The sequence below is a fragment of the Trematomus bernacchii genome, unplaced genomic scaffold, assembly GCF_902827165.1.
Source record: "Trematomus bernacchii unplaced genomic scaffold, fTreBer1.1, whole genome shotgun sequence".
NCBI classification, from domain to species: domain Eukaryota; kingdom Metazoa; phylum Chordata; class Actinopteri; order Perciformes; family Nototheniidae; genus Trematomus; species Trematomus bernacchii.
The window spans coordinates 161,891-187,147 of record NW_022987447.1 but is presented as its reverse complement, the minus strand read 5'-3'; the positions used below and the strand labels follow the sequence as shown (position 1 = coordinate 187,147).

Genomic DNA, 25,257 nt, shown 5'->3' with positions numbered 1-25,257 from the left:
GGCAGACGCTCCAAAGACAGCAGGTGTAGTGGTACAGGCCAGCTACAGAGCCACGGGGAGACGGGGAGCCGGATTTAAATGCAAGCGCGTCGGAAAAAGTCAAGAAATTTGCGAAAACCGAAAAAAGAAGCAGCATCTGGCTGCATTTCAATGATATTGGAGAAAGCAAGAAGTTCAGATCTTGTACTTGAGTAAAAGTACCAGAGTGTAGGAATACTCGGTTACAATAAAAAGTCCTGCATTCAAAATGTTACTCAAGTAAAAGTAGAAAAGTATTATCATCAAAATATAGTTAAAGTACCACCTGCAGAGGGATGTAGATTCAGGTTTTCCGCATAAAGACCGCCTCGCTGCACATTATCCCTTGCATAAAGATAGATCGTGGGTCCCTTATAACATGTTGTACACAGTGGAAATAAACATTCTGGTTACCCTAACATCAGGGATCTTATACATTAAACTCCTTCTGAATCAAACCGTCACGGTAGCCTTACCTTACTTATCCCTCTTAAAATAGAAGAAAACACGTTACTTTATCAGCAGAGAGAAAATGGATTATTAAATGATTAATGTGACTAATAAAGAGCAGTTTGATTATTAAGTATTATTCTGTTGATCGATGTCATTACATTTGGTGAAAAGCACATAAGGACTTGTTTAAGACTCGTTTTGTCAAAGTTTAGGACTTGGACTTGACTTGAACTTGCCCATCCTGACTTGAGACTTGACTTGGACTTGAGCGCAAAGACTTGAGACTTGACTCGGACTTGAGCGCAAAGACTTGAGACTTGACTCGGACTTGCAAAACAATGACTTGGTCCCACCTCTGCTCGCTACTCTCTTTATAACATGTAAAATCACATTACAACGTACCCCAGTCCATCTGCCTACCCTTTAGCAAGTAGGATAGCTGCCAGAAGTGATCGTTTGGCTCAGGGGAGGGGACGCGGATCAGTGAAACTTCCTGCAGACTCGTGGGGACTCAGAGGAGCCGACGGCTCCTAACCGTAATAGCATAGCAGATCCAGAGATCCATACTCGTCATGTGCACGAGCATAGCCCCTCCTCCAGCACCCGCGGCTATATTATGCACGAGTCAACAGCAGACTCAGAGATTCGCAAATCCTGACTCACTGTGCAAAACATTGCAGACTCGTGCGGACTCAGAGCCGTAACCGTATAGCAGCAGATCCAGAGATCCAGCAGACTCGTCATCATGCACGATTCAACAGCAGACTCAGATTCGCTAAATCGCAAAATGACCTCTTTTTTTGTGATCAATATGTTTTATTAAAGCAAAAGACACCACTTTACACACATTTAACACATACAAACACCAGTATTGCAATGATTACGCAGTCCATGAGAAAATATGGGGGGCATATGATTAGATATAATTATATGTTTAATAATAATAATAATTGTATAATTAAGACATTTTATATATTCTAACTGTTTTGCAATTTTCTATCATTTGTCATTGTTTGTTTCTTTTTGTGTGCTATGTTCAAAATAAACGTTTTGCCAAGTAAGATCCTTATTGGAAATGCAGCTATTACACGCAGGAGACTGTTGCACAACATGACAATTTTGTTAGAAGTCTACACTGAAACTTCATTTAGAGCCGGAAACATAATGGACTTAATCAAAATCGCGGGATCCGTGAATCCAGGTCAATGATCAAGAGAGACCAGTAGCCTACGAGTTAGTCAGCGGAACTTCACAGACTCAGATTCGCAAATCCTAACTCACTGTGCAAAACACAGCAGACTCGTGCGGACTCAGAGCCGTAACCATATAGCAGCAGATCCAGAGATCCAGCAGACTCGTCGTCATGCACGAGTCAACAGCAGACTCAGATTCGCAAATCCTGACTCACTGTGCAAAACACAGCAGCATGTTGTGATCAACATTTTTTATTAAAGCAAAAGACACTGTGTAGCGGAGGTTAATATAACGTCAGTTTAATATGCTCGTGAAATGCAACAACTTTTCGGTTTCACCGATAGGATTTCTACGGTCTTGGTGATGCTGACTCATATGACTCAAATGACTCGTATGATCCGGATCTCTTCAATGACTGACTCAGAAGACCCTGAGTCCGTAAAAGGATCCGGATTTGCCATCTCTAGTTTGATTGGTTAGAGCTTGTACTGGCATATGATTCGATTGGCTGACGCTTCTGTCGAAGCTTCAAAAGTAGAACATTGCTCTACTTTTGAGCTACGCTTTGCTCCCACAATGTAGTTCGGCGAAGCGCGACGTCACCTCATTCAAAGTGAATGGGCAGAAGCGTTGAAGCTTCAACGCACGCCGCCGTGTGTAGGGGCCGTGACACAGAAAATACCTGTCTATGCTGCCCCAGAACGCGTCGTTGGAGATTTTTCTTTTTCCATTTTTTTCTTCCTGGGTATGGCGACGTGCCCATACCCAAATGGACCCATTGGACCAATCCGTGGAGCTCATCACACACACACACACTCTCTCAGCGGCAAAACTGTGACGCACTGGGGGGGGGGGGGCTAGTGCTAGTGGAGCCTCGCAGCGGCGAAACTGTGGCGCACTTACGGCCCGTCCACACAGCGGCGTGCATTTAAGCTTGGCGGTGGGCGTGTCTGAAGCTTGGGGAGTTCTCGCGAGCAACGCGACCAACAACCAATCACATGAATCTCCCGCCCCCGACATACAGTTTACGAAGTAAGCTGGATATAAACTCCCCAAACAGGCGAAAACCTACCAGTTTCACCCACTGTCTCTGCCACCTCCCTCCATGCCTGGCTCCTCCGGTTTGTATCCCGGTAGGTAAATAGGGACTGGTCGTAAAGCACCGGGTGATTCCCTACCGTTATAATTAATTTCTCCTCCATTTTTTGGAATATGAGGAAATGACCTGCGGTATGTCTCTCCCAGCATACACGCGGTTTGATTGGCTAGCGCTTGTACTGGCAGATTTGCATAAACGGGATTTGATTGGCTGACGCTTCCACCGAAGCTTCAAAAGCTTCAAAAGTTGAACATTGCTCAACTTTTTGCGGGGAGCAAAGCTATGCTTCGCTCCCACAATGCAGTTCGGCGAAGCTTGACGTCACCGAACGCAGAAGCGTTGAAGCTTCATCGCACGCCGCTGTGTGGACGGGCCGTTACACTGTAGGTGCGCAGCGTTTGGGGGTGCGGGTGCTAGTATCACAGGCCCCACGCAGCAAGCAGGAAATGAACCCAGCTCACACTGTCCGCTCCTCGCAGCAGCGAGCCGCGCAACGTCCAGCCAACACGGCACCCAGACCCCACGCAGCATTCTCATCTGTTTGTCATTACTGGTGTCATTTTCTGGTTGCTAACGCCATTGTATATCTAGTGTATTCATACCCCTGTTTATTCATCATTCAATTCATTCTATATTTTATTCTGTAGATTGTGTACATTACTTTTCACTTTACTGCTTTTTGCACTCCTGGTTAGAAGCTAAACTGCATTTTGTTGTCTCAGTACCTGTAATCTGTGCAATAACAATAAAGTTGAATCTAATCTTGAGCAGGAACAAATGTATTTACTTAGTAGCCTACATATCTGACATTAACGATTAAACACATGTGCATTCTTTATAAATGCAAACTGGTCAAGACCACTGACGGAAGTAGTTTTGAAAAGTAATAAGTGGTTCTGTCTTTTACAGGATTCAACCCCCCTTGTATTGATTTGTTTAGAAATGAACAGACACTTGAGTCATTCGTTTGTAGTGATATAATAATTGTGGGATTTATATTGCATCCGCTTCATCTGCAACGAAGAACGCCAGCGCAATTTCCGCCTTTGCAAACCGAGTCAAGCCGACTCCGAGCTGTCCGACTTCAGACGAGCTTTTTGAGACCTCCCCCGGCTGCAATCGGCTATTCTCGTCTACTTTCGAGGCGAGACGCAGCTCATCTCAAACAAGCCTGATCTCTTCTTCACCCTCCGCTGCCCCAACGCGAACGGGACCAACAGCTGGGAGGGGGAGAGCCACCAACTCGCAAATGTCATTGTATATCGCCGCATCATTTGTTTAATTAAATGCTGTTAACTTTTGTAAGCTTCCTTGTACTCTTTTCATTTTATCCTAGTCTCGGGGCTTAAGATATCTTGATAATCTTGCCTCTCCTCAAATCCTACACCTTTGCGTTCGGAGGATTTTGATGGAATCAGAATCAGAATTCCTTTATTTGTCCCACAAAGGGGACATTTACGTTGTGACAGCAAAGTATAGAGATAGACGAAGAAAATAGAACACTATAATATAAAGACGCAGGCACCTTGGCTGTCAGTCGATTCAGTCGATTCAGCTGAATTCAGTCGAATCCTGGCCACCCTATTGGCCACCCCAAACACCCTCACCACGGGCGCCCAAACAATTTCAGAACATTAAGAACAAAATGTTTAAGTAACCTTTCATCATTCATCAAGAATTAACATTAATAGGACGTTATATCGATAATGTACTCACTAAACTTACAATTCATTTAACTTATTTTCTTCCAAAAGTTAATTATCCAAAGCCTCTGTACACCCCCTTCTATTTACATGTAATGGTTTGGTCCTGCCTCCAAACGCGGTGCAGCACCGCCGGCACTTTCTAGCAGAGAGTGAGAGCATGTGAGGAGGGATGCTAGTACTTACGTGTGTACGATGTCTCAACGACTAACAAAGTCAGGCTTTCAAAAGAGAAAAGAAAGGAGAGAAAGACAAGAGAGGGCAACGGTATGTCACCCAGTTTTTCAAAAGAAAAGGTGGGTGTGGTCTATGAGTGGTGGAAATGTGTCTGTTAGCTAAGCGTAGTCCATTTAAATAATAATTGTTATGTTTTTTTTTTACTAAGCTGACATTAAAGGTAGGGTAGGTAAGTTTGAGAAACCGGCTCGAGATCGCTAGAATTTGAAAATACACAACCGGAGAAAATCTGCCACTTCCTTATAGAGCACCTCCTCCAACACACACGAACGCGCACATGACCAATGAGGGCACGAGATAAGTGTGTGCACAGATGGAAGGCTGACAGGCAGGTAGGCCATCCAGTTATTTTAGCCGGGCCGGCTAAAATGATTGGTCGTGCTTTTTACAGTATTACGGCTTCCACAGATGACATTTTTTTATGGATTTTTTGTCAAAGCACTTAAGATATTCATTGCTATCGGGATGTTAAGAGCATTCCATGGAATATAACAAAAAGTGTATCTCGAGCCGGTTTCTCAAACTTACTACCTACCTTTAAGTACTGTTAATATCTATACAGGTTTTTAATTTCACTGCTCTTTTAGCTGACATTTAATAAATGCAGGTACATTTTTAGGAGCTATTCATACTAAATCAGTTGTCCCTCCCCCTGGTGCCAGGACCAACAGATCCATCTCTAGGCTCAGCAGCCGTGTCCCCCCATAAGGCTGAACCTGAACCAGCTTTTCTCCCAACTGAAGGAGGTGAGCAGCATTGTGTTGAATGCCATGCCACTTAACATATCTGAAGGGATACTGGAATACAACCAGTGGCGAGCCGTCAGGGCCCTCTAGGCCCTCTGTGAGGGCCTAAGATATTCTAAAAAATAATATTTGAATTGTTTTTTAAAAAAACATTTTTTTTTGTTACATTTTTCATTAGTTTTACCAAAATAATTTGATTTAATTGTATTTAAAATAACATTTCCAATGAAATAAATCCTTCGAATCTGCCTGTTCAGTTTCTGTTGGAATGTGAAGGGTTAAATGCCGTCTCTGCGGTACTGTGAAGACGGGAGAGCTTGTTGGTCCCTCTGTACATTCACAGAGGGCCAGCTATAGTAACTCAATGAGAGAGTAATGTCAAATGACAGTACAATTGACCAATCATATCCTCCCTCTAAATGGGTGGGCTTTATTTTCGCGGACTTTATGACAAGTTCCGCCCGCTGTGAGGTTTATAGAGTGGCGAAGTCCCTCCCCTTCCGGTGGACCTCCATGGGACCTTATTTCGGAAAAATTATGTATTGAAGTCAATGGAGAGAGAAAGATTATCTTTCGATCCCGTTTGAATTGTGCCACGAATTACACATGATGTTTGTCAATTTAAAAGATAATTTTGCAAGTCAAAATTTTTTTTTTCCGTAAAACTGTGAAGTAACACATTTGTTTGTGTGAAACGCTCAATGAACTACATCTCTGGTCAACAACACACGTCACCAAGATGGCCGTCACTACTGTCTTGTCAACAAAACGATTGACTACCCTCACTATCACCACAATGAAACACGTCCTGAAGAATGTCATGCAAAGCTGCCTGCCTGCCTTCCTTTGATTCTCTCTGAACTGCCTGGTCGTTTTAATGTTTAATGTCAACCATTTGTGCAGATAGCATGAAGTAGAGAAGATCGTCGATGCTAGCGTTAGCGTTAGCATTTCTCCCCCGGGCTTAAATTGTGTATTATAGAATGATCACACCGGTGACAGTACTCTTCAAAGGGTTCACGAAATATGACTACTACTCTTACTGTTTAACATTTTGGGTTACTTAATGTTACTTCATGTTAAGGCTAATACAAATGACAAGGCTGTAATGCTAACTAACACGCTAGCTACTAGCTAGGTAGCTAACTTGATCAAGCCACTCCTGGTCCTTTCATCAGACGGGAAGCAAAAGAACGAGCAAGACCCATTGCTGGTATAATAACAACCTGGTACTAAGCACACAGGCATCTTGTTAAAGTTATCTTATCTTAGCCAGCGCCATATAGATAGATTATATCTATATGGCGCTGATCTTAGCTATCTCTTAGTGGAGGAAAACAATTGTAACATCACTTACGCGACTCTGGGATTTGTAGTCTTTCTAGTTACGTATTTTTCATAGTCTTATATTTCAACAGTTTTACGACAAACTGTGACTTTTTTGACATGGAAATTATTTTTTAAGATTGACAAACATCATATGTGTAATTCATGGCACAATTCACACGGGATCGAAAGATAAGTTTTCTCTCTCCATTGACTTCAATACATTATTTTTCCGAAATAAGGTCTCATGGGGCGGAAGTAGATGGGCGTGACTTCGCCACTCTATGCAAGTGGTGCAGTGACGCGTCCTAAAACCTGGAAGTAAGCTGCGCTCGGGTTCCCTCGACAGAAAAGCAATGGGATTTCTCATGGATGTAATAGCTCGAAATAAGGTTTGTGGAAAACGAACCTGTTAGATAAATGCACGTTTTGTTCAGCTGGATAATATCCACATGTCTACCCTACTTTTATTATTTTCTAATCCTAAATCTAATCAATAGATTTATGATCGATAGATTTATGATTAGCATAAGTTGGCTCATTTCAGTGATAGTGATGACATCGTTGCGAAATTATTAACCGAGTCATTTTCAAGATTGAGTTACAATGATAAACTGGAGTGGCAAAGGATCAGCTGCATGACCCGCCATCAAGTGCTTCATCCAAAAGGACAGGAGGATGGACTTTGTGTTTAAGTCATTTGATCATCAAAGGTAGGCCTAAGTCATTTTCAATGTGGGCCACCGTGCCGACTTAATTCATTTGTAATTGTTACTTGGCTGTGGGTGCCCTGTCATGATAGGTGTTTATATAAATGGTGTTGTTTTGTGTGGTAGAGGGTCGCTGTCATTGATGCGTTTTGCCCCCGGGGCCGTTGGTTTGATATTCCGCTGAAGTATACGCTGAGACGTAATAACTCTTCTTTTTTTTCGAGGGAAGGGGGGGGAGGGGTGGGGGTCAGAGGGCCTAGGTATAAAAGTCACGGCTCGCCACTGAATACAACATATATATATATATCAAAACAAAAAGCTAACATCTAATTTCAATTACACATTTCAAACACAGTATTTTTCCACATATTTAAAGTGGACCTATCATGCTATATTTAAATGATATATTGTAGGGCCATACCTATATAAGGTATATTTATACGTTTCTGTTTTCAAAATACCAAACAGATCATGCATTTTAGCCATGCCTCATTTCGCTCTATGTGCTGTTTGCTGTCTACGGGTCTGATTCTGCTGACCACGCCCCCCTGCAGGAGAGGGGAGACGTGCTCTGATCAGCTGCTGGGCTGTCAGAAGAGGGGGAGAAAAATAGATCTCCGTCCTCCGTGTTTTATTATATAGAGTCGTTATTCATTTGTTTTAAAGCTCAATACATAACAGACCTTTGACCGGCACTTTTCTAATTTTGTCCGGAAGATTTAAACTTTAACGGACATCTTGACCGGCGAAACAAACTGAAACTGAAACTCTGCCGCACGGTCCCCTCGGTCCTTGGAAGAGGTGGAGAGGTGGGTGTTTGTCATCTGCTGGTGGACTAACCGGAGAGAATTACAGTGCTTGCCTCGACGGGGAGGGATTGCATTGCAGCGGGAGCAAACGCTTGCCTCGGGGAGGGAGAAAGAAAGCCACAGCAGAGAATAAACAGAAGGTTAACCATGGTCTTACCGAAGTCTTCTTCGCTGCTTTTGTGGCAGACTACAGCGCCACTTACAGGCCTGGCATATGTACTACAGCGTCTCCAGCGCTTTCGAGCGGCAATGGCCGGCCGTGGCCCAACCCCACATTCCCCTGATAGGTGGAGAGTTGGCCCAATAGCCGTAGCGCCACCGTCCTGACGTCAGTAACGTGTTCAAATCTGGATCAGTTTTGATCAGATCCGTTGCAGCCCCTTTTTTAGAGATTTTGGTATGGAGGAAAATAGAGAGGGTTGTGTTTTCTGACACTTGGTGAGTTCCCTGGAACACCGGGGACACATATTCATGTATAAAAGACGTACAAAAGTGCATTTTGCATGATAGGTCCCCTTTAAGTTATATTTATTTGGATTTATGCATTCATGTTGAGAATGTTCCATTAAAAAATTGTATTATTAAAAAGGCATGTACACCATAAAAGATGACTATTGAGATCTATTGTCAGGAATGTTAGTCTTATATCAAATAGTGAATTCTACTGCAGCAGAATGTTGCACGTCTGCACAGTGTTATATTTTCACAGCTCAGTGTCAGTAAATATTGTGCGGTTAGTATTGGACTACGAGATAGATGCAAGCCTGTACAGGTAGAGTTATTTAAAGCATAAATGAGTCGGTTGGGTTCTGGAGGTGTGGCTACAGCAATTGTGCTTGGTTGGCATGGCCTGGGCCTGGTGGTGGGGCCCAATGTGATATCTTTTCATGGGGCCCAAAATCCCTGGCGTGTATGGCCAGAGGCCAGGACCTATAAACACATTTACTACCCAAGAGCATTGTGAGGCTGAACAACAGGACCTTTTGACTATGTAAATGTAGTCTTTTAAAAAAACAAAACATTTACTGACTTTTTTAGGATAGCTTAAAGTAATGTTGTAAAATTACAACCTGGGGCCTTACAGGGTTAAGGGCTATTGTTTATTGTTATTTACTTTAAGATGTTTATTCTTAACCAATCATTTAATTAAAAGACTCTTATTTAAATGATGTGTGTGTGTCTCTGTATTCCTGGTGATACACTGAGAGAATGAGCTCATAGTGCTGCTGATCATCATAAGCTTGCTTTTTGTCTTTTTGTTTATGTATGTCTGCAAGTTGTTGCTATTGTCGGGACCCCCTTGAAAACGAGATGGTGCATCTCAAGGGGTTTATCCCAATACATACATTTCTATATAAGCTAAACAGTCTGTATATTGCATTACATTTGTATAATGTAAGCTTCGTTGATACTTTGCCTGTGGGAATACGAAAAAAATAGAGATATACTGAATATTATTTGATCTATTCCACCACTTAATCCCAAATAATGTAGAGGTGTGTTGGAGGTGCCTTAAATAACCCCTTATTTTCTAGTGAGATGTATTTTTATGTTCATATAATAGTGATTTCAATGCCACCCCAAAATGATCACTGGTTCCATCCTGGCCACCCCACTGAAAATGTCCTGGCTGAGACTGTCAAATATTTTTGAACAAAAAACGAATTAGTTTTCTGTGAACCCACTGGTGGTTTAAGTTACTTACATATAATGTTGTATGGTTTAATCTATAACAAATAATCATAATTCAAAGGCTTTCCTATTGTGTGTCAAAATCAGATTTTGTATAGCAAGTAAGAAATATATCTGTAAAATAGTCATACTGTAGATGTAGTGAAAGTACAACATTGGGTTCCAAGATGTTGAAGAGTAGAACTATAAAGTAGTAACAAATTAAAACACTTTGTTAAAGTACAGGTACCTCAAATGTGTACCTAAGTACAGCACTTCAGTATATCGTTACTTTGCACCCCTGCCCAGTGCAGCCTGTCCTTATTATAAATCCATGGTCCTGAGGTGAGGACAGGACAGGGTGCAGGCCGGGCCTGCAGGCAGGCTGTGTCCGCTAGTGGGCGCTGAGACCGCTGCAGAGCGGCTGGAAATCAAAGCAGAAGAAGAGCTCGGAATAACAGCAGCACAGCGGCTATCATGTTATTGCTCATCATGTCGGTGTAGAAGGAGAACTAAACCCAGAACAACCATCCTGATCAGAGACGGAGTCTGCACGATGGCGGGAGAGGAGGAGAGGGGGGTGGTCCGGGTCAAAGTCAAGGTAGGAGGATTCAGAAAGAGGAACAAATATTCTGCCAACGTCCGCTAGTTAGCTAGCACCACGTCACCCTGTTTAATTACTACTAGTTTAATAAAATACTGATTAATGTCGGCTGGCTGTGCTGCAGTTCTTTGTCGTGCTGAACGTAGAGATGGACCTGGTGCTGGAGCAGCTTCCGGACAGGCTTTGTGTACCGCTGGGGCTCAGCTTCTCTCCGGTGGCCGCTCTGCTCTCTATGACAGCCGCTGTTACCAAATATTCTTTCCATCCGCTCATTCTGGCTGTTATATGACTGTAACAGCCGAGTGATGATTGACACGCTGACAGTTATCTATTAGAACTCAGTATAAAGGACTAATGCTCCTCACAGCAGTGAACGTAACACTGACGTCACTGCCTGCTCAGCACTACCTGACGTCACCTGGAGCCTTCTGTGGCAGCTCCTGTTTCAAAATGTTACTCAAGTAGAAAACATGTTGGCATCTAAATACTTAAAGCAGCAAAAGTCAAAGTAATCATTGTACAGATTGGCCCATTTCAGAATAATATATATGATATGTTTTATAATGATTGATCATGAAAGTGTTCTCAAAGCTGGTAAAGGTGCAGCTAGTTTGAATGACTTTGTATACTGCAGGGTAGCTTGTGAATTTACTCCAGGTGGAACTAAAGTCTGATTTAACACTTGGTTATATTTCACATCATTCATCCACATCTGTAAAGTAACTAAAGGTATTATACATGTAGTGGAGACAAAGTACACCATTTACCTCTGAATTGTTGTGGAGTAGAAATAAGAAGTAGCATAAAATGGTAAAGTACAAGTATCTCAAAATTGTACTTAAGTACAGCACTTGAGTAATGTACTTAGTTACTTCCCAACTCTGCTAAACTCATATTTGTTGTTTCATTGCTTTATTATATGTGTCAAAATTGTTAAGTTGTGTCAAATCTGTTGTTTTGTTATTATCATGGAGTAGGAATACACTGCTCTCTCGATAGCTATGTGTTTTGTATACTTCTTACTACAGCTGGACAATAATTAAATAGTATCCGGTATTAGTTTAACATAGGACTGGGCAATTTAGGATATCATTTGATGTAATATAACTTAAAGATTGCAGTATTGTTTTAACATCCCTGCTCAGTTCAATGCTTTTAACAAGGTCTTCAGTTATATCAAACTATATTCTTAATCAGACTGCTTTGTGTTTGTTACCATGCAATATCTTATAGTCAGTGTGTAGCTGGACATATATATATCTTTTCTCTATGATTTCACCCAACTGGTAGGTTCATTTTGCACTTCTTAATAATAAAACATATTGAGTACTTTGAATTGTCAAGTATTTAGTTCACACAGGAGTTTACAAACCCAGTGTTTGTGTGGCCGACATACTGAACCCTAAATAGCTCCTGACGTGTGACTTGTGTTATAAAGGCACTTTGAGTGGTTGCAAAGACTAGAAAGGCACCGTATAAATGCAATCCAGTTCCATTTATTTCACATACACTAATTATGAATTGAATGACCAGAAAACAAGCTATATTGTAGGGCTGTGCAATTAATCGTTTTTTAATCGCAATTACGATTTTGGCCTGCCACAATTACAAAAACAACATAATCGAAAAAAACGATTATTTTGCTTTGCTAGGTTGTGACAGCACTGCAACATATTTGATCTCATTTATATATGTTTAGTAGCTTGTTGAAGTGCGCTCCAAAATATTTGTTGATCTTTTTTATTGGTATTTATTATTTTGATATCATTTATTTAAATGTAAATATAAATGTATCATTTATTTAATTTATTGGTTTTTCAGTTGAATTATACGTTCAGGGTAATCAACAGTTAAACAGATACTGTTCAAATTATTATTTTAATTTGTTTTAAAGTTTTCAAAGTCAATGAATAATCGTATTTAATAATCGTGATATCAATTATTGACCCAAATAATCGTGATTATGATTTTTGCCATAATCGCACAGCCCTACTATATTGTTGTCAAAGTTTTCTATAAAGAATTAGACAACATTGCCCAGCCCCCTCGTCAGATATCCTTTACCCCATCAGCCCACTCTACAATAAACAGTCAGCACACATTGATTCTGTATTGCATTGGAACAGGACACGGGGGTAATAGAAAAATACTTTAGATATCAGCAAAAGGCTCCTTGTTGTTGATGGACACTATTCTTGTTTCCTAACTGCAGAACATGGTATATTTTGTTCTCACCTCACTCCCAAAGTATCATGATGTTTTTGATGTTATGCTTTCAGAAATGTGATCAGGTGCTTCCTGTGGAATTCCGCTCCTTTGCTGTAGATCCTCAGATTACATCACTGGAGGTCCTTCAGCACATTCTGATCAGAGCCTTTGATTTGAACGGGTAAGAGTCCTCCCCCTGCCTCAGCTGCTACATAGACACATTACACGTGTCAGCATTTTCTTCTTGTTTGTCTTCCAAACTAGGAAGCGGAACTTTGGGATCAGTTACCTGTCCCGGGACTGGAGCGGGGCTGAAATGTATCTGTCTCTGCTGTCTGATGGGGACCTGGATGCTGCGTTCGTCAGTTCAGCCAAACCAGTTCTGCAGCTCAAGATGGACATCAAGCCTTCAGAAGAAAGTAAGACGTCCAGTGTGTCCCCAAAGCAGGCCTCAAGGACAAAAAGATAAACTATAAAATACAACAGATAACGGAGTGTGTTTAAATGTTGCATCTGTCCTCATGCACCCTGTGAATGAATCTAAAATGAAGACTTTCCTTTTAAGAATGAAGTCACATTTTTCTCAATTAATTCACATTTAAAGTTAGACTGTGTAAGATATGGCAGAATTTAAATGTACAATATTATTTAAAGTGACTACAATGATCAACAGAATGTGAGGAGATTACAGTGTTGACGGTATGTCAAAGAAGTGCACTGCATTTATATATACTGTATATTGTGTGTAGAGATATCTACTGAAATCAGCATGCTAACTGACGAGCCCCCGTCCCTCCCGTCTTGTTTTACCACGTGTTCCTCTGGAGGGGATAGTGACTGGATGTAGAGCCGCTCTGCCCTCAGTGGAGAGGAAGAAGAGGTTCTGTATAACTATCTGACTGACGCAGACCCAGTGTCTCGGTCTGACTGTCTGGTACAGCCAGACACTTCCTTAACCTCAGTGAAAAACATCACGGGGTTAAGGAAAGATGTGAAGGAGAATTTGCGTTTATCACACTGGGCCATGTATTTAAGCATAAGCAAGTCCGCTGTGGGAACACTACAATTTTCTGTTGGACTACTAAAAGCTGATCTAGATACTCAGCCCTTGTGTACTGATCATGAAGAATTGATTCGTCATTACTTAGGTTGGAATTGAAATTAAAAAAGGAAAGTTAAAGATTGAATAATATCTGAATGAATAATACTTCATGCAATACATGCATAACTTGTTAGGCCTACACATCTACTACTGTGTATCACACTGTGAAATGCTGACTTTATTTAATGTTATGTCGTTTCACAGTAATTAGCCTAAGGTTCATGGTCCTCCTTTTGGTTTAACATAGTGTTGAAAGTTCAAACATATAAGCACTTAATCAAGACATGGCATAAGACTTACTTAACCTGATCTGTTGTTCACTATTGGTTCTTTCATAATGCACTTTCAATGCTTACACTAAAAGTTCATTAGGAAACATGTCTTAAATAGGCTTGAATTGGGAACCTATTCTTAAAATTAGGAATATAACATAGAGTTGGAGCCAGAATAGAGAATGTGTTCTACTTTGTGTTCACCTGCAGGTCCAGTGATGGAGGACTGGGACATCATCAGCCCCAAAGACGTGATTGGCTCAGAGCAGCTCCTCCCAGAGAGGACCCGCACACTGGCGTCTGCAGCCCTCCCCCTCACCCAGTCTCTGCTGACCCAGGTCCAGCTTCTCAGCCTTCCTATACAGTCTGTTGTAGTCCGTCTGAATGTGTGCTATATGTTGTGTGTGTGCATTCACCGGTTTGTTATCAGATCAGATTGAACTTGATTGTCATTACACGGAGTACAAGTTCTGGGACACCGAATTGCGGTTTACATCCAACCAGAAGAGCAAAACATTAGCTTAGTGCAGAGTGATCTTTAGTATAGTGTAAATATATACATCTGACATTATTTACATTACGTACAGTTTAAGGCACTGTAAACATTACAAACCGCAATGTAGAAAATGAATACACTATAGATATGGTATAAATAATACCTAATACAGAATAAATATGAATATATTGTGGACCGTTTTTGTCCTTTTTAAATACTAAGAATAAATATGAGTATGCCATAGAAGATATAGATGTTTGGAAATGTTCTATTCTAATATTACTGTTGCTACGTCACCTGCTCACCTGAGGTCAGACACAGAGCCCTGTTACAGAGCTCACACAGAGGGTTCACTGGTGAGCAGCTGCAGAGAATCAGGAGGGGCCACAGCTTCCATGGGGGTATGTGTAGTTAATGTTGAATAGTTTAAATTTGACAAGTTCCTCGTCATTCGTTCACTGGATCCGGGTTTCTTAATCTAAATGTAAATCCACTGTTACACACATATTCCATAGAGGAACTCATTTTGTAACCACCACGCTTTAGAATTGCCATTGCTTTTTTTGTGGTTTGAGCACAACCACAAGCTCTCTTTCACCTTCCCTCCTCTGTCAGGGTCTTTTCTCTGATGCTTGTTTCTGTGTGTTCAGGTGGGCCGCACCCTGTCGAAGGTACAGCAGGCGTTCAGCTGGGCGTACGGGGAGGAGATCAAGCCTTTCAAGCCCCCCCTGAGCGACGCAGAGTTTCACGGTTACCTGAACGGGCAGGGCCAGCTGAGCCGCCCCGAGGAGCTGCGGCTGCGCATCTACCACGGGGGGGTGGAGCCTTCCCTGCGCAAGGTGGAGTACACATGTTTAAAATCTCATGTCCTAAATAAACAGGGTTGGGTGTTCAATTATATTCATATAAGGTGTATTTATTTTGATTCTGCCTGTCAAATACGGTTCTTATTCGATGCTAGAACTTATTCTTGGCATTGTATATCAGTAAGACAAGAAACAACCATGTGTTGGGCAGAAACCACCTTTCATTTGGTAGATTAAGGTTGCTTTACATGTTGTTTGTCATAAATGAGGATAAAATCTCTAAATATTGACACTTTTTTTCCCCCAAAGAGATAACCCCAGACATATTCTCCGCCTGTGTCTAATACCAACAAAATTGAAAAAATATGAACAAATCAAAACATCATTTGTACTTAATGTCTGTGCCAGGTGGTCTGGCGGTACCTGCTGAACGTCTACCCTGACGGGCTGAGCGGACAGGAGAGGATGGACTACATGAAGAGGAAGACGAGGGAGTACGACCAGCTGAAGAGGGAGTGGACCGCGCGGGTCAGCTACGAGGACCTGGAGTTCATCCGAGGGAACGTTCTGAAGGACGTGCTGAGGACGGACCGTGCTCACCCCTACTATGCCGGCTCAGAGGACAGCCCCCATCTCACCGCCCTCACCGACCTGCTCACCACCTTCGCCATCACACATCCACAGGTGGGTGCACATCAATCAGGGGTTAGATAGCAAGAATAAATGTGAATACTCTTTATTTTATTTAACAAATACTAATACAAGACACAGAACAAAGCAAAACACAGAAGCCAAATCATATCATGTGTTCCATAGCTGAGGTTATACATCAAATGTGGCTTATTAAATCATAATTTTCAATCTCTTAATGTAGAGGTTTTCAAAGAGTGGGAGATAACCAGAGAGCAGGTTGGATTTGAAGTATGCATACAGGTGTTCTAAAAACAACATCAACACTGCTCATCGACCTGAGGCCTGTACTACGAATCCAGTTCAACATACCCTGGATATGTTTGAGTTACCCGGCTTACCTAATCCAAAACAAACGCGCTCTCGCTAAGCGGTCAACTCGGTAACTCAAGCCAGGGTTTCTCTGTCCGGCTGAGTGCGCGTTCACATGAAAGGGGTGGTATTTGGAGCATTCGACCAATCTCAAACATGGAGAAGCGCACTGACAGCGCAGCGTCATACTTCCTGAATGAAAAGTGAACTATAATATTAGACAAATATGAAGAAGTTAAACTTTAAACATCCATGACTTAAACACTTTATCCAGGATAAAAGCCACATAGCTGCACCTGCAAGGTGAATACAGCTGGTAACAGAAAAAGTGTTTGAATGCGTACATTAACAGGTTTATGATATCACTGCCGGTCTAAGACACGAGTGGATCTGACTTTAATTACATTTGACTCGAGTGTTTCGTCAACTTAATGTGTTGCTTAAAATAATACTTCTGCATACAGTATGTGACACTGTGAGTGTTGCACGGCCAGATACGGCTCAGCTGACTCAGATAAGGAAATATGATACATTATGATGTGATATGAATGATAATGGGGCACATTGACGTCTGCACTCACAGGACTGTACGTAATGTTACTATGATCCGGTTACTTGTGTTGTGGCAGATATTTAAGTAAGCTTTCTTAACGCTAATGTTATATTAGTCAGATTTTGGTGACGGCAGCGTTCCCGCTCCCTCTCCCAGGAGTTGCCCTTCTCGTGCTCTTTTGTAGACTTTTTCTGACCGTGGCATTGTGCCAAGCTATCATTAGCATTTTGAGTTTCCGGCTTTAGCTGCGTTTTCTCGCTGCGCCCCATGCAGATGTGGCTGAACAGCCTTCACTTGGACGCCAAGTGGCACAGGCACAGAAGAGTCAGGGTGTCTCAGCGGTACCTCCACTCTCTGTCCCGCTGGAGAGACAGGGCCCATCTTCTGATGGGTGTGCCCATGGGCGCCATCCCATCCCGCCGGGAGACTGTCACTGTGGATGCATGTCTCTCAGGGTGGGGTGCAGTGTGGCAGGGCGGGACTGTTCAGGGTCAGTGGTCTGCCCAGGAAGGTGCACGCCATATCAATGTGCTAGAGCTTCGGGCTGTGCTGCTGGCACTCATGCACTTTTTACCCCAACTGGCGGGAAAGCATGTGCTCGTGCGGTCGGACAACATGTCCGCTGTTTCCCAAATCAACCACCAGGGGGGCACCAGGTCTGCACAACTGCTCCGGGTTTCACAGAGCCTCTTGTCTTGGGCGTTCCCCCGACCTGGCCAGTATGCGGGCAGTCTTTCTGCCAGGGGTCCAGAATCAGGTCGCAGATTTCCTCTCTCGGCACAAGCCTCCACCAGGGGAGTGGAGGCTTCATCCAGAGGTGGTGGAGACCATTTGGAGCCTTTTCGGCAGGGCCGAGGTGGACCTCTTTGCCTCGGAAGAGTCGAGGCACTGCCCCCTCTGGTTCTCCTGGACAGAGGTGACCAGCCCGATGGGTCAGGACGCTCTGGCGCACGACTGGCCAGACAGTCTCCTGTATGCCTTCCCGCCACTGCCTCTGATACTACAGACGCTTCAGAGGGTCCTTACTCAGGGGCACAGCCTCCTTCTGGTCGCCCCCCGCTGGCCAGGGAGAGTTTGGTTCCCACTGCTGCGCAGTCTCTGCTGCAGCCCACCGTGGCGTCTCCCCGACAGGAAGGACCTCCTGTCACAGCTCAGGGTTCAGATCTGCCATCCCGACCCTTACCGCCTTCAGCTCTGGGCTTGGCCTCTGCGGGGCCCAACCCGCTGTTGAGCATTTTCACGGCATCTGTCAGGGAAACTATCCTGAATGCCAGAGCACCATCCACTCGAGCACAGTACGAGTGCGAATGGAAGCTCTTCTCCCACTGGTGTTTGGGTAAGGCTGAGAATCCGGGGCATTGCTCTGTGGCCACCATTTTAGAGTTCTTGCAGTCCTTTCTGGATAGTGGACGTTCTCACTCCACTTTGAAGGCTTATATGGCTGCTATCTCTGCCCGACATGTTGGAGTCGACGGTGCCATGGCGGGGCGTCCTGAGAAGGGCTTTACGGCAGCGTCCCCCTAGCACCCCGAGGGCTCCGGCTTGGGACCTGCCCCTAGTGCTGGATGCCCTATCATCTCCTCCCTTCGAGCCCCTGGCCCAGGTAGGGCTTAAGTGGCTGTCCCTGAAGGCAGCATTTCTGCTTGCCATAACCTCAGGGAAGCGAGTTGGAGAGCTACATGCCCTCTCCGTGAGCGGGACATGCCTGAGGTGGAACTCCGATGGCTCGGGTGTTGCCCTCTGGCCGAATGTGGCGTTCCTGCCCAAGGTGCTTCCACTAGCCCACTCCAATCAGCCTATCCAGCTGGCACGTTTTAACATTCCACAGGAGACCGGCACGCCTGAGTTGCTGTGCCCTAAGGGCGTATATTGATGCTACGGCCTGTATACTGCAGTCAGAGCAGCTCTTCGTTTGCCACTAGGAAGGGTCGTGCTCTCTCTAAGCAGCGGCTGTCCCACTGGGTTGTCGATGCCATCTCGCATGCCTATGGGGCCAGTGGCCGCCCCCCGCCATCAGGGATGAGATGCCACTCTACGAGGAGCATCTCAACATCTTGGGCTGCCCTGAGAGGGGTGCCCCTGAAGACCATCTGCGCCGCGGCGTCATGGGCGTCTTCCGGCATATTCTCCAGGTTTTACCGGGTCAATGTCGCCACTCCCCATCCTTTGGGCGTGGTCTTGTGGCCGAGCTCCGCTGCTTCCAGCTAGGTAAGTAAGGGCTTGGATTCTTCATGACATTGTTGATAGAAGTCATCCAGTGCTAAAGCACCGCCTCTGGCGGTCAGTAGGGACGAAATAGAACGATAGTTACGTCTGTAACGTCTGTTCTATGAGTCCCGGATGACCGCCAGAGTATCCCAGAGATTCTGGGAACAGATCCTCTGATGACACCAGCTGATATAGCCGGTGTCACGTGGGTCACAGGTAACTTTGTTGTTATTGGTACTCGAGCTGCGCATGCGCACGATGGACATATCCAGTGCTAAAGCACCGCCTCTGGCGGTCATCCGGGACTCATAGAACCGTAGTTACAGACGTAACTATCGTTTTTCTGTATTTCCTTTCTCCTGTAATATGACTTGATAGCTTTAAACTCCGCACACTGAGCTCTGATTGGTCAGCAGGCGGTGCTTTCACTGAGTTGATCTCTTATCCTTGAACCTAACTTGCTCCGGAGCAGGTTAGCCGTTCAGCATAAGTTACCATGGAGATCTAGCCCGGTAAGAAGTGAACCAGTGTCGTAGGACCGGAAACCCAGAGTTTTCCCTGAAGTTAGCTCGCTAAGCCAAAATCCGGCTTCGTAGTACAGGCCTATGGTCAGCAGTTTGAGCTGTAACACACATTCCACATCGCTGAGTCATAACTGACACTCAGAAAGCCCCACACATAAATATAACACTTCTTATTTGTTTTTTTGTGTGTTTTACCCTGCCATGTGAATCCTGTAACGTCACCCAAAGTATTAAGCCATGTCATGTCTCGCTTCACTACAGTACACGGAAAAATAAATTTAGTAATAGAAGAAGTTAATAAAACCAAGATGGGCCGTGTAGTGGAAATTACTAGATTAGATTGGATTACATCAATAAAAGCTCTATATAAGTTTCCATTAAATTATTATATTAATACAGGAGTATGTGAGATATGATAATTATAACAAAAATCCAATCAATGCAGATTGTTGTCAACTGAACCTCATTACGTGCAGTGCTGCAGTAACAGGAGGAAAAATACAAAAACAAGGCATGGTGTCATTGACTCTGAAGGACACGGCTACCTTGTTTCCCAAATAAAATGTAAATTACGTATTAAGGAAAATCAGTATAAAAGCTATCGTTAATACGTATTTGACAGCCCTATTGTCCTTTTTGGGGTTTTCCCTCTCCTGTAGTGTGTTCTATAGGTTTTTGTGCATGTAAATGGTCTGCAAAGGCTAAAATCCCTGTGTTCCCTCCAGAGGGAGTTTCTCTCCCACACACATTAATGGATCATAGAGGTTTGATTGTCGTCGTTTTCAGAGGTGGTTTTAAATGTATACATATTTTCAAGCATAGGAAGGTGTCTATCTTTGAGTTAAAAATACTTTTTAACTTTGTTTCTTAGTTTTAATGAAAGTTTTTATGAATACAATCATGCAGAATTGTATATGATAGAATTGTAGACATTCTGTAACGTTGTGCCTGTGTTGTTTTTCAGATATCATACTGTCAAGGCATGAGTGATATTGCCTCCCCTATACTTGCGGTGATGGACAATGAGGCACATGCGTTCATTTGCTTCTGTGGCATCATGAAACGCTTGGAGGGAAACTTCCGGCCTGATGGGCAGCTCATGTCTGTGAAGTTCCAGCACCTCAAACTGCTCCTTCAGTACTCGGATCCTGAGTTCTACTCGTACCTGGTTTCCAGGGGGGCCGACGACCTGTTCTTCTGTTACCGCTGGCTGCTCCTGGAGCTCAAGCGAGAGTTTGCATTTGAGGACGCTTTGAGGATGCTGGAGGTGACCTGGAGTTCCCTGCCCCCGGATCCTCCTGAAACCGAAGTGGAGCTTATTGGACCGCCTGTGGAAACCAATGTCAATGTAGAGATGTCCTGCAGAGACAAGGAGAAGAGGGTGCAGATCTGCCTGGGAGATGATGGGGAACGAAAAGAGAAGCAACGTAGACGGCATATGCTGAGGCCTTCACGAGAAGAAGATGTGAGCAGAGATGCTGTCATAGCAGAACAGGAAAGTCAAAAAGGAAAGGGAAGCAAGGACAATGAGTGTGATATTTCTCCAGTGATAAAGGAAAAAGCAGATTTGCAGGCTCCAGCTCTGGAAAGGCAAACTAGCTTCGGGGAGTTTAAATACTATACTGCCCGAAATGAAGATAGCTTTCATATGGAGGATGGTGAGCAGGGTTTGGGGTCTTCAGACTCAGTAACAAGCAACCCAAGGCGCCAGTCCACAGTGGAGAGTGAGGACGACCCAGGAGAGAAAACTCCTCTCATAAAAAACTGTTCCTCTCCAGCATCATCACCCCCTCTCTTTCCTAGTGGCCTACAAATGTGGAAAAGCGGCCCCTCAGCCCCTCTCACGTCTCCAGTTTCTCCCTCCAGTTGGCCAGGTGCTTCTCCAGACTCTGCTCCAAACTCCACAACGAATGGGAGTCAGAGTTTAACTAGAACTCTCACTAAAGTACTGACCTCCTCCGCCCAGGTGCTCAGCAGCACAGGGGTTATGTCCCCCTCCACGCCCACTGTAAAAAACGCGTCTCCATCCCACGCTCACAACCGCTTTCTGCTCTCTTCGCCCACTCTGTTCTTTGGGAGAGGCTCCTCCCCCAACAGGTCGTCCTCCAACAATCTCCCTTCACCGGGCAACAAATCCCCCAGCAATACAGCTAACATGAGCACTTCATCAAAATCCGAGACCACCAGCATCAAACCATGTTCCCTGCCGCCCCCCCAGGAGTTTGGCAAAGGAAACCCCTTCATGCTCTTCCTGTCCCTGTCCATCTTGCTGGAGCATCGAGACCACATCATCAAGAACAACTTTGACTACAACGAGCTGGCCATGCACTTCGACCGCCTGGTGCGGCGCCACAACCTGAGCCGGGTGCTGCAGCGGGCCAAGGCGCTGTTCGCAGACTACCTGCAGAGCGAGGTATGGGACTCAGAGGAGGGGGACGAGGTGAGCTTGGACTCCCCCACTACCGCTCCACAAGGTCTCTCCCCCACCTTCTCCTCCAGGCCCATTTACAGCCACCTAGCATCTCCTCAATCACCAAACTCAACCTATAACCTCGCAACCACCATTCCCTCCCCAACAGCTGAAGTGGCCCTCCCCCCCGCTATCTTAGTCCATCATGAACCACTGGCCTCCCATCCTTAGTGAACTGCTCGGTAGACTTTGGCCCATTGGAGGCAGAGATCTTTTTTTAGACGGCCATCCAAATTGAATTGGTTCATCGAGGATGGAAAAAACGTATTCTGTGTATGCTTGAATACATACTGTATATTCCCTATGTCTATAATCATGTAATATTACATTTTATTAGCCATGTTACTGTTTGTCCTAAAAGTGGTAAAGACATGTTAGTTTCTCATTTCTGATAGGCTGCTGATGCATGAGACTTTAAACCATGTGATCAGGTCTGAGGTTTCCCAGAACAAAGAAGAGTTTCTCTCCTTGGTGCATTTAGCCTGAGTTGCCCTTTTTATCAACTTTGTTTACAAGATCTTTTTATGTCTAACAAGCCACACAAGTGTCTTAACTAAAGTTGTATTAGTTATTAACTTAAGGGAAAATCCAGATTCTGATTGGTTGTCAGTTTGTCACAACGGGAAGTGATGACAACACTTGGATTCAAGACAAGGCCAGGACACGTACTGTACTTACCTTATATATATACCTGACCTAACCTGTCACCATTAACCTTAAAGGATACACCCTCATTTCATTTATATAGAGTAACTGTTGCTGAGAACATAACTGACATTTACAAGATGGAACAGATACACAACAGCAGGTTACTTCTAAAGAGTGACTTAGCAGTAACATGTGACCAAATAAAGGAACGCAGGGTGCTGAGGTCATTAATGATGTCACAAGGTGTGTTTTACATTTGACCGCAATTTAAAACCTCTGCAGTGATACCACTGATTGCAATCTGGCTAGAAGTATAACATACTTGAACAATTCAACCTATAAACAGAAGTATAGTGGCAGTTTTCTGAAACCTTGACAGCAAAGAGGGGAAGAGACCTCTGGCCAAATGAGCGCCAACTATCTGGACATAATGTCTACACCCTTAAACAAACAAATTAAGGCTGGGGTAGGCAACATATGTTTGGCTTCAAATTATTACAGATGAAAAACTACAAAAATCTGTAATAACATTGTAATTGAATTGCACTGAAAGAAAACTAGACTGCGGTACCTCCTCTTGGTTCTGCTCTCAGTGATAGAAACTCAAGCCAATCACAAGTCATTTCAGAGAAATAGCCTTCCTATTGGCTGAATTTAGATGACTGTGCACATCCATAGTTGAAAGCCTGAAAAATATCCTGAAAAGAAGCATAGGCAACAACTCTCTACACTAAATACACATTAAATAGAGAGTCAGACGATACTGTCAAAGCTTTTCAGAGATGGAGAAAAAATGTTGCCAAAATTGTAGCCTCGGCTCAAGCCACATTTTAGGAGTGGCGTGATTGCTTCCAAAGTTAGAAGGTACAGTTGGATGCAGAACCCCTTGGGCAGGATGACTAAAACGGCCATTTCGTGAACTAAGGAAACATTCATGCTAATGCTGACATTTATAAATGTACTTCATTGTTATTAAGAGATGGGGGCAGAAACATAAGGTAAGAAATGCCTGAAAGGGCCGGAGACCCTGCTGAGTTCCAGGTTCAGGTGAGAGGCTCCCTCCAACAGACAGGATCAGGGTCTGTTGCTAGCTCCATCTCATGTTGGCACAGACAGGCTGGAGACCACACGTTTATAAGAGAAAGGCCTCATCACAACCTGCTGGTGCTGATTGTGAAAGGCCGGGCATGGAGAGATGTGATGATGCTGAAATGCAATATGGAAAATGGTGGATTCAGTGTATTTTTGGAGCTTGACTGCTGCTTCTATTTTTAACATTCTTGATCAAATATGTCTCTCACATTTCAGCCAATTTAATCAAAGTGCAGTACTACATCACATATTTCAGATATGTTGCCTAAAGCTGTTTGTACCAGTGTTGTGGGTTGGATTTTGCCTTCACTCCAAAGTGCTGTTGCATCTGGTCTTGATGGAATAGAAGGAGAACCAGAGAAATTAGTCACACCAGAATAATGTTGCTTTCCCCATTCATTACACCACGTATAGATTCCCATACCATTTATGTTAAATGCTGTATATGATCGGAAAATAAATGATTGTGTCCTCTTTAACCTGTAATCTTTTTGCCATGAGGCGGATATTCTCTAAATGATACTTTCTGCTTCGTTAAAAGTGCAAAGTGTAGTTCCAAGCCCCCGGCTTTAAAGCAGCAGGGGCAGTATTTCACCTCTACTACTGGGTTTGTACAATCAGTCATCTGTAGTGGCTTGGCAAATTCTGAGTATTCTAAATTAATTATTTAGTCAGTCAATGAGCAAATATACACAAACGAGTGAATTACAACTTTAGTGTCAATCACGTGATGCCATTTGGCCAACATTTTTTTTATCATTGACTTACATTGGGAAAGAGCATCTGTAAAGCCGCATATCGTTCCTTTTAGGTAAATCCACTTTCGAATTGAAACATTTAAATAGCTCTTATTTAAATCATTATGTCCCAAAAAAAGAGTTATTATCAATCCTCCTCTTTATTTGACATTTTTACAAATATAACATACACACTCTAAATGATATACTCAGTCAAAAATAACACATGTTTGCGTTATTCATTTATTTTGTGTGTGTGTGTGCAGTTTGGGACCCTGTATGGAGACCCTGCCCTCAGTGTGAATGTGTGTGTGTGTGCAGTTTGGGACCCTGTATGGAGACCCTGCCCTCAGTGTGAATGTGTGTGTGTGTGCAGTTTGGGACCCTGTATGGAGACCCTGCCCTCAGTGTGAATGTGTGAATGAGTGAATCCGCATGCAGTCTAAAGAGCTTTGTCAGAAGACTAGAATGTCTCTGTATATCTGCGACATTTAACATATTTAACATTTCTTAAATGTCTCCATACATAACGTATCCTCAAGATGATCTTTAGAAAGATATGTTTCCAA

General features: G+C 43.6%; 1 protein-coding gene across 1 annotated transcript; it reads left to right on the top strand.

The window, feature by feature from the left end:
• Window positions 1–10,388: 10,388 nt before the first annotated feature.
• On the top strand, window positions 10,389–24,430 carry tbc1d25 (TBC1 domain family, member 25). The gene is made up of 7 exons (XM_034142614.1): window positions 10,389–10,567; window positions 12,850–12,959; window positions 13,043–13,197; window positions 14,363–14,490; window positions 15,299–15,487; window positions 15,863–16,138; window positions 20,706–24,430. The coding sequence occupies exons 1-7, from the start codon at window positions 10,523–10,525 to the stop codon at window positions 22,380–22,382; spliced, it is 2,580 nt and encodes an 859-aa protein (XP_033998505.1). The 5' UTR covers window positions 10,389–10,522; the 3' UTR covers window positions 22,383–24,430.
• Window positions 24,431–25,257: the final 827 nt, after the last annotated feature.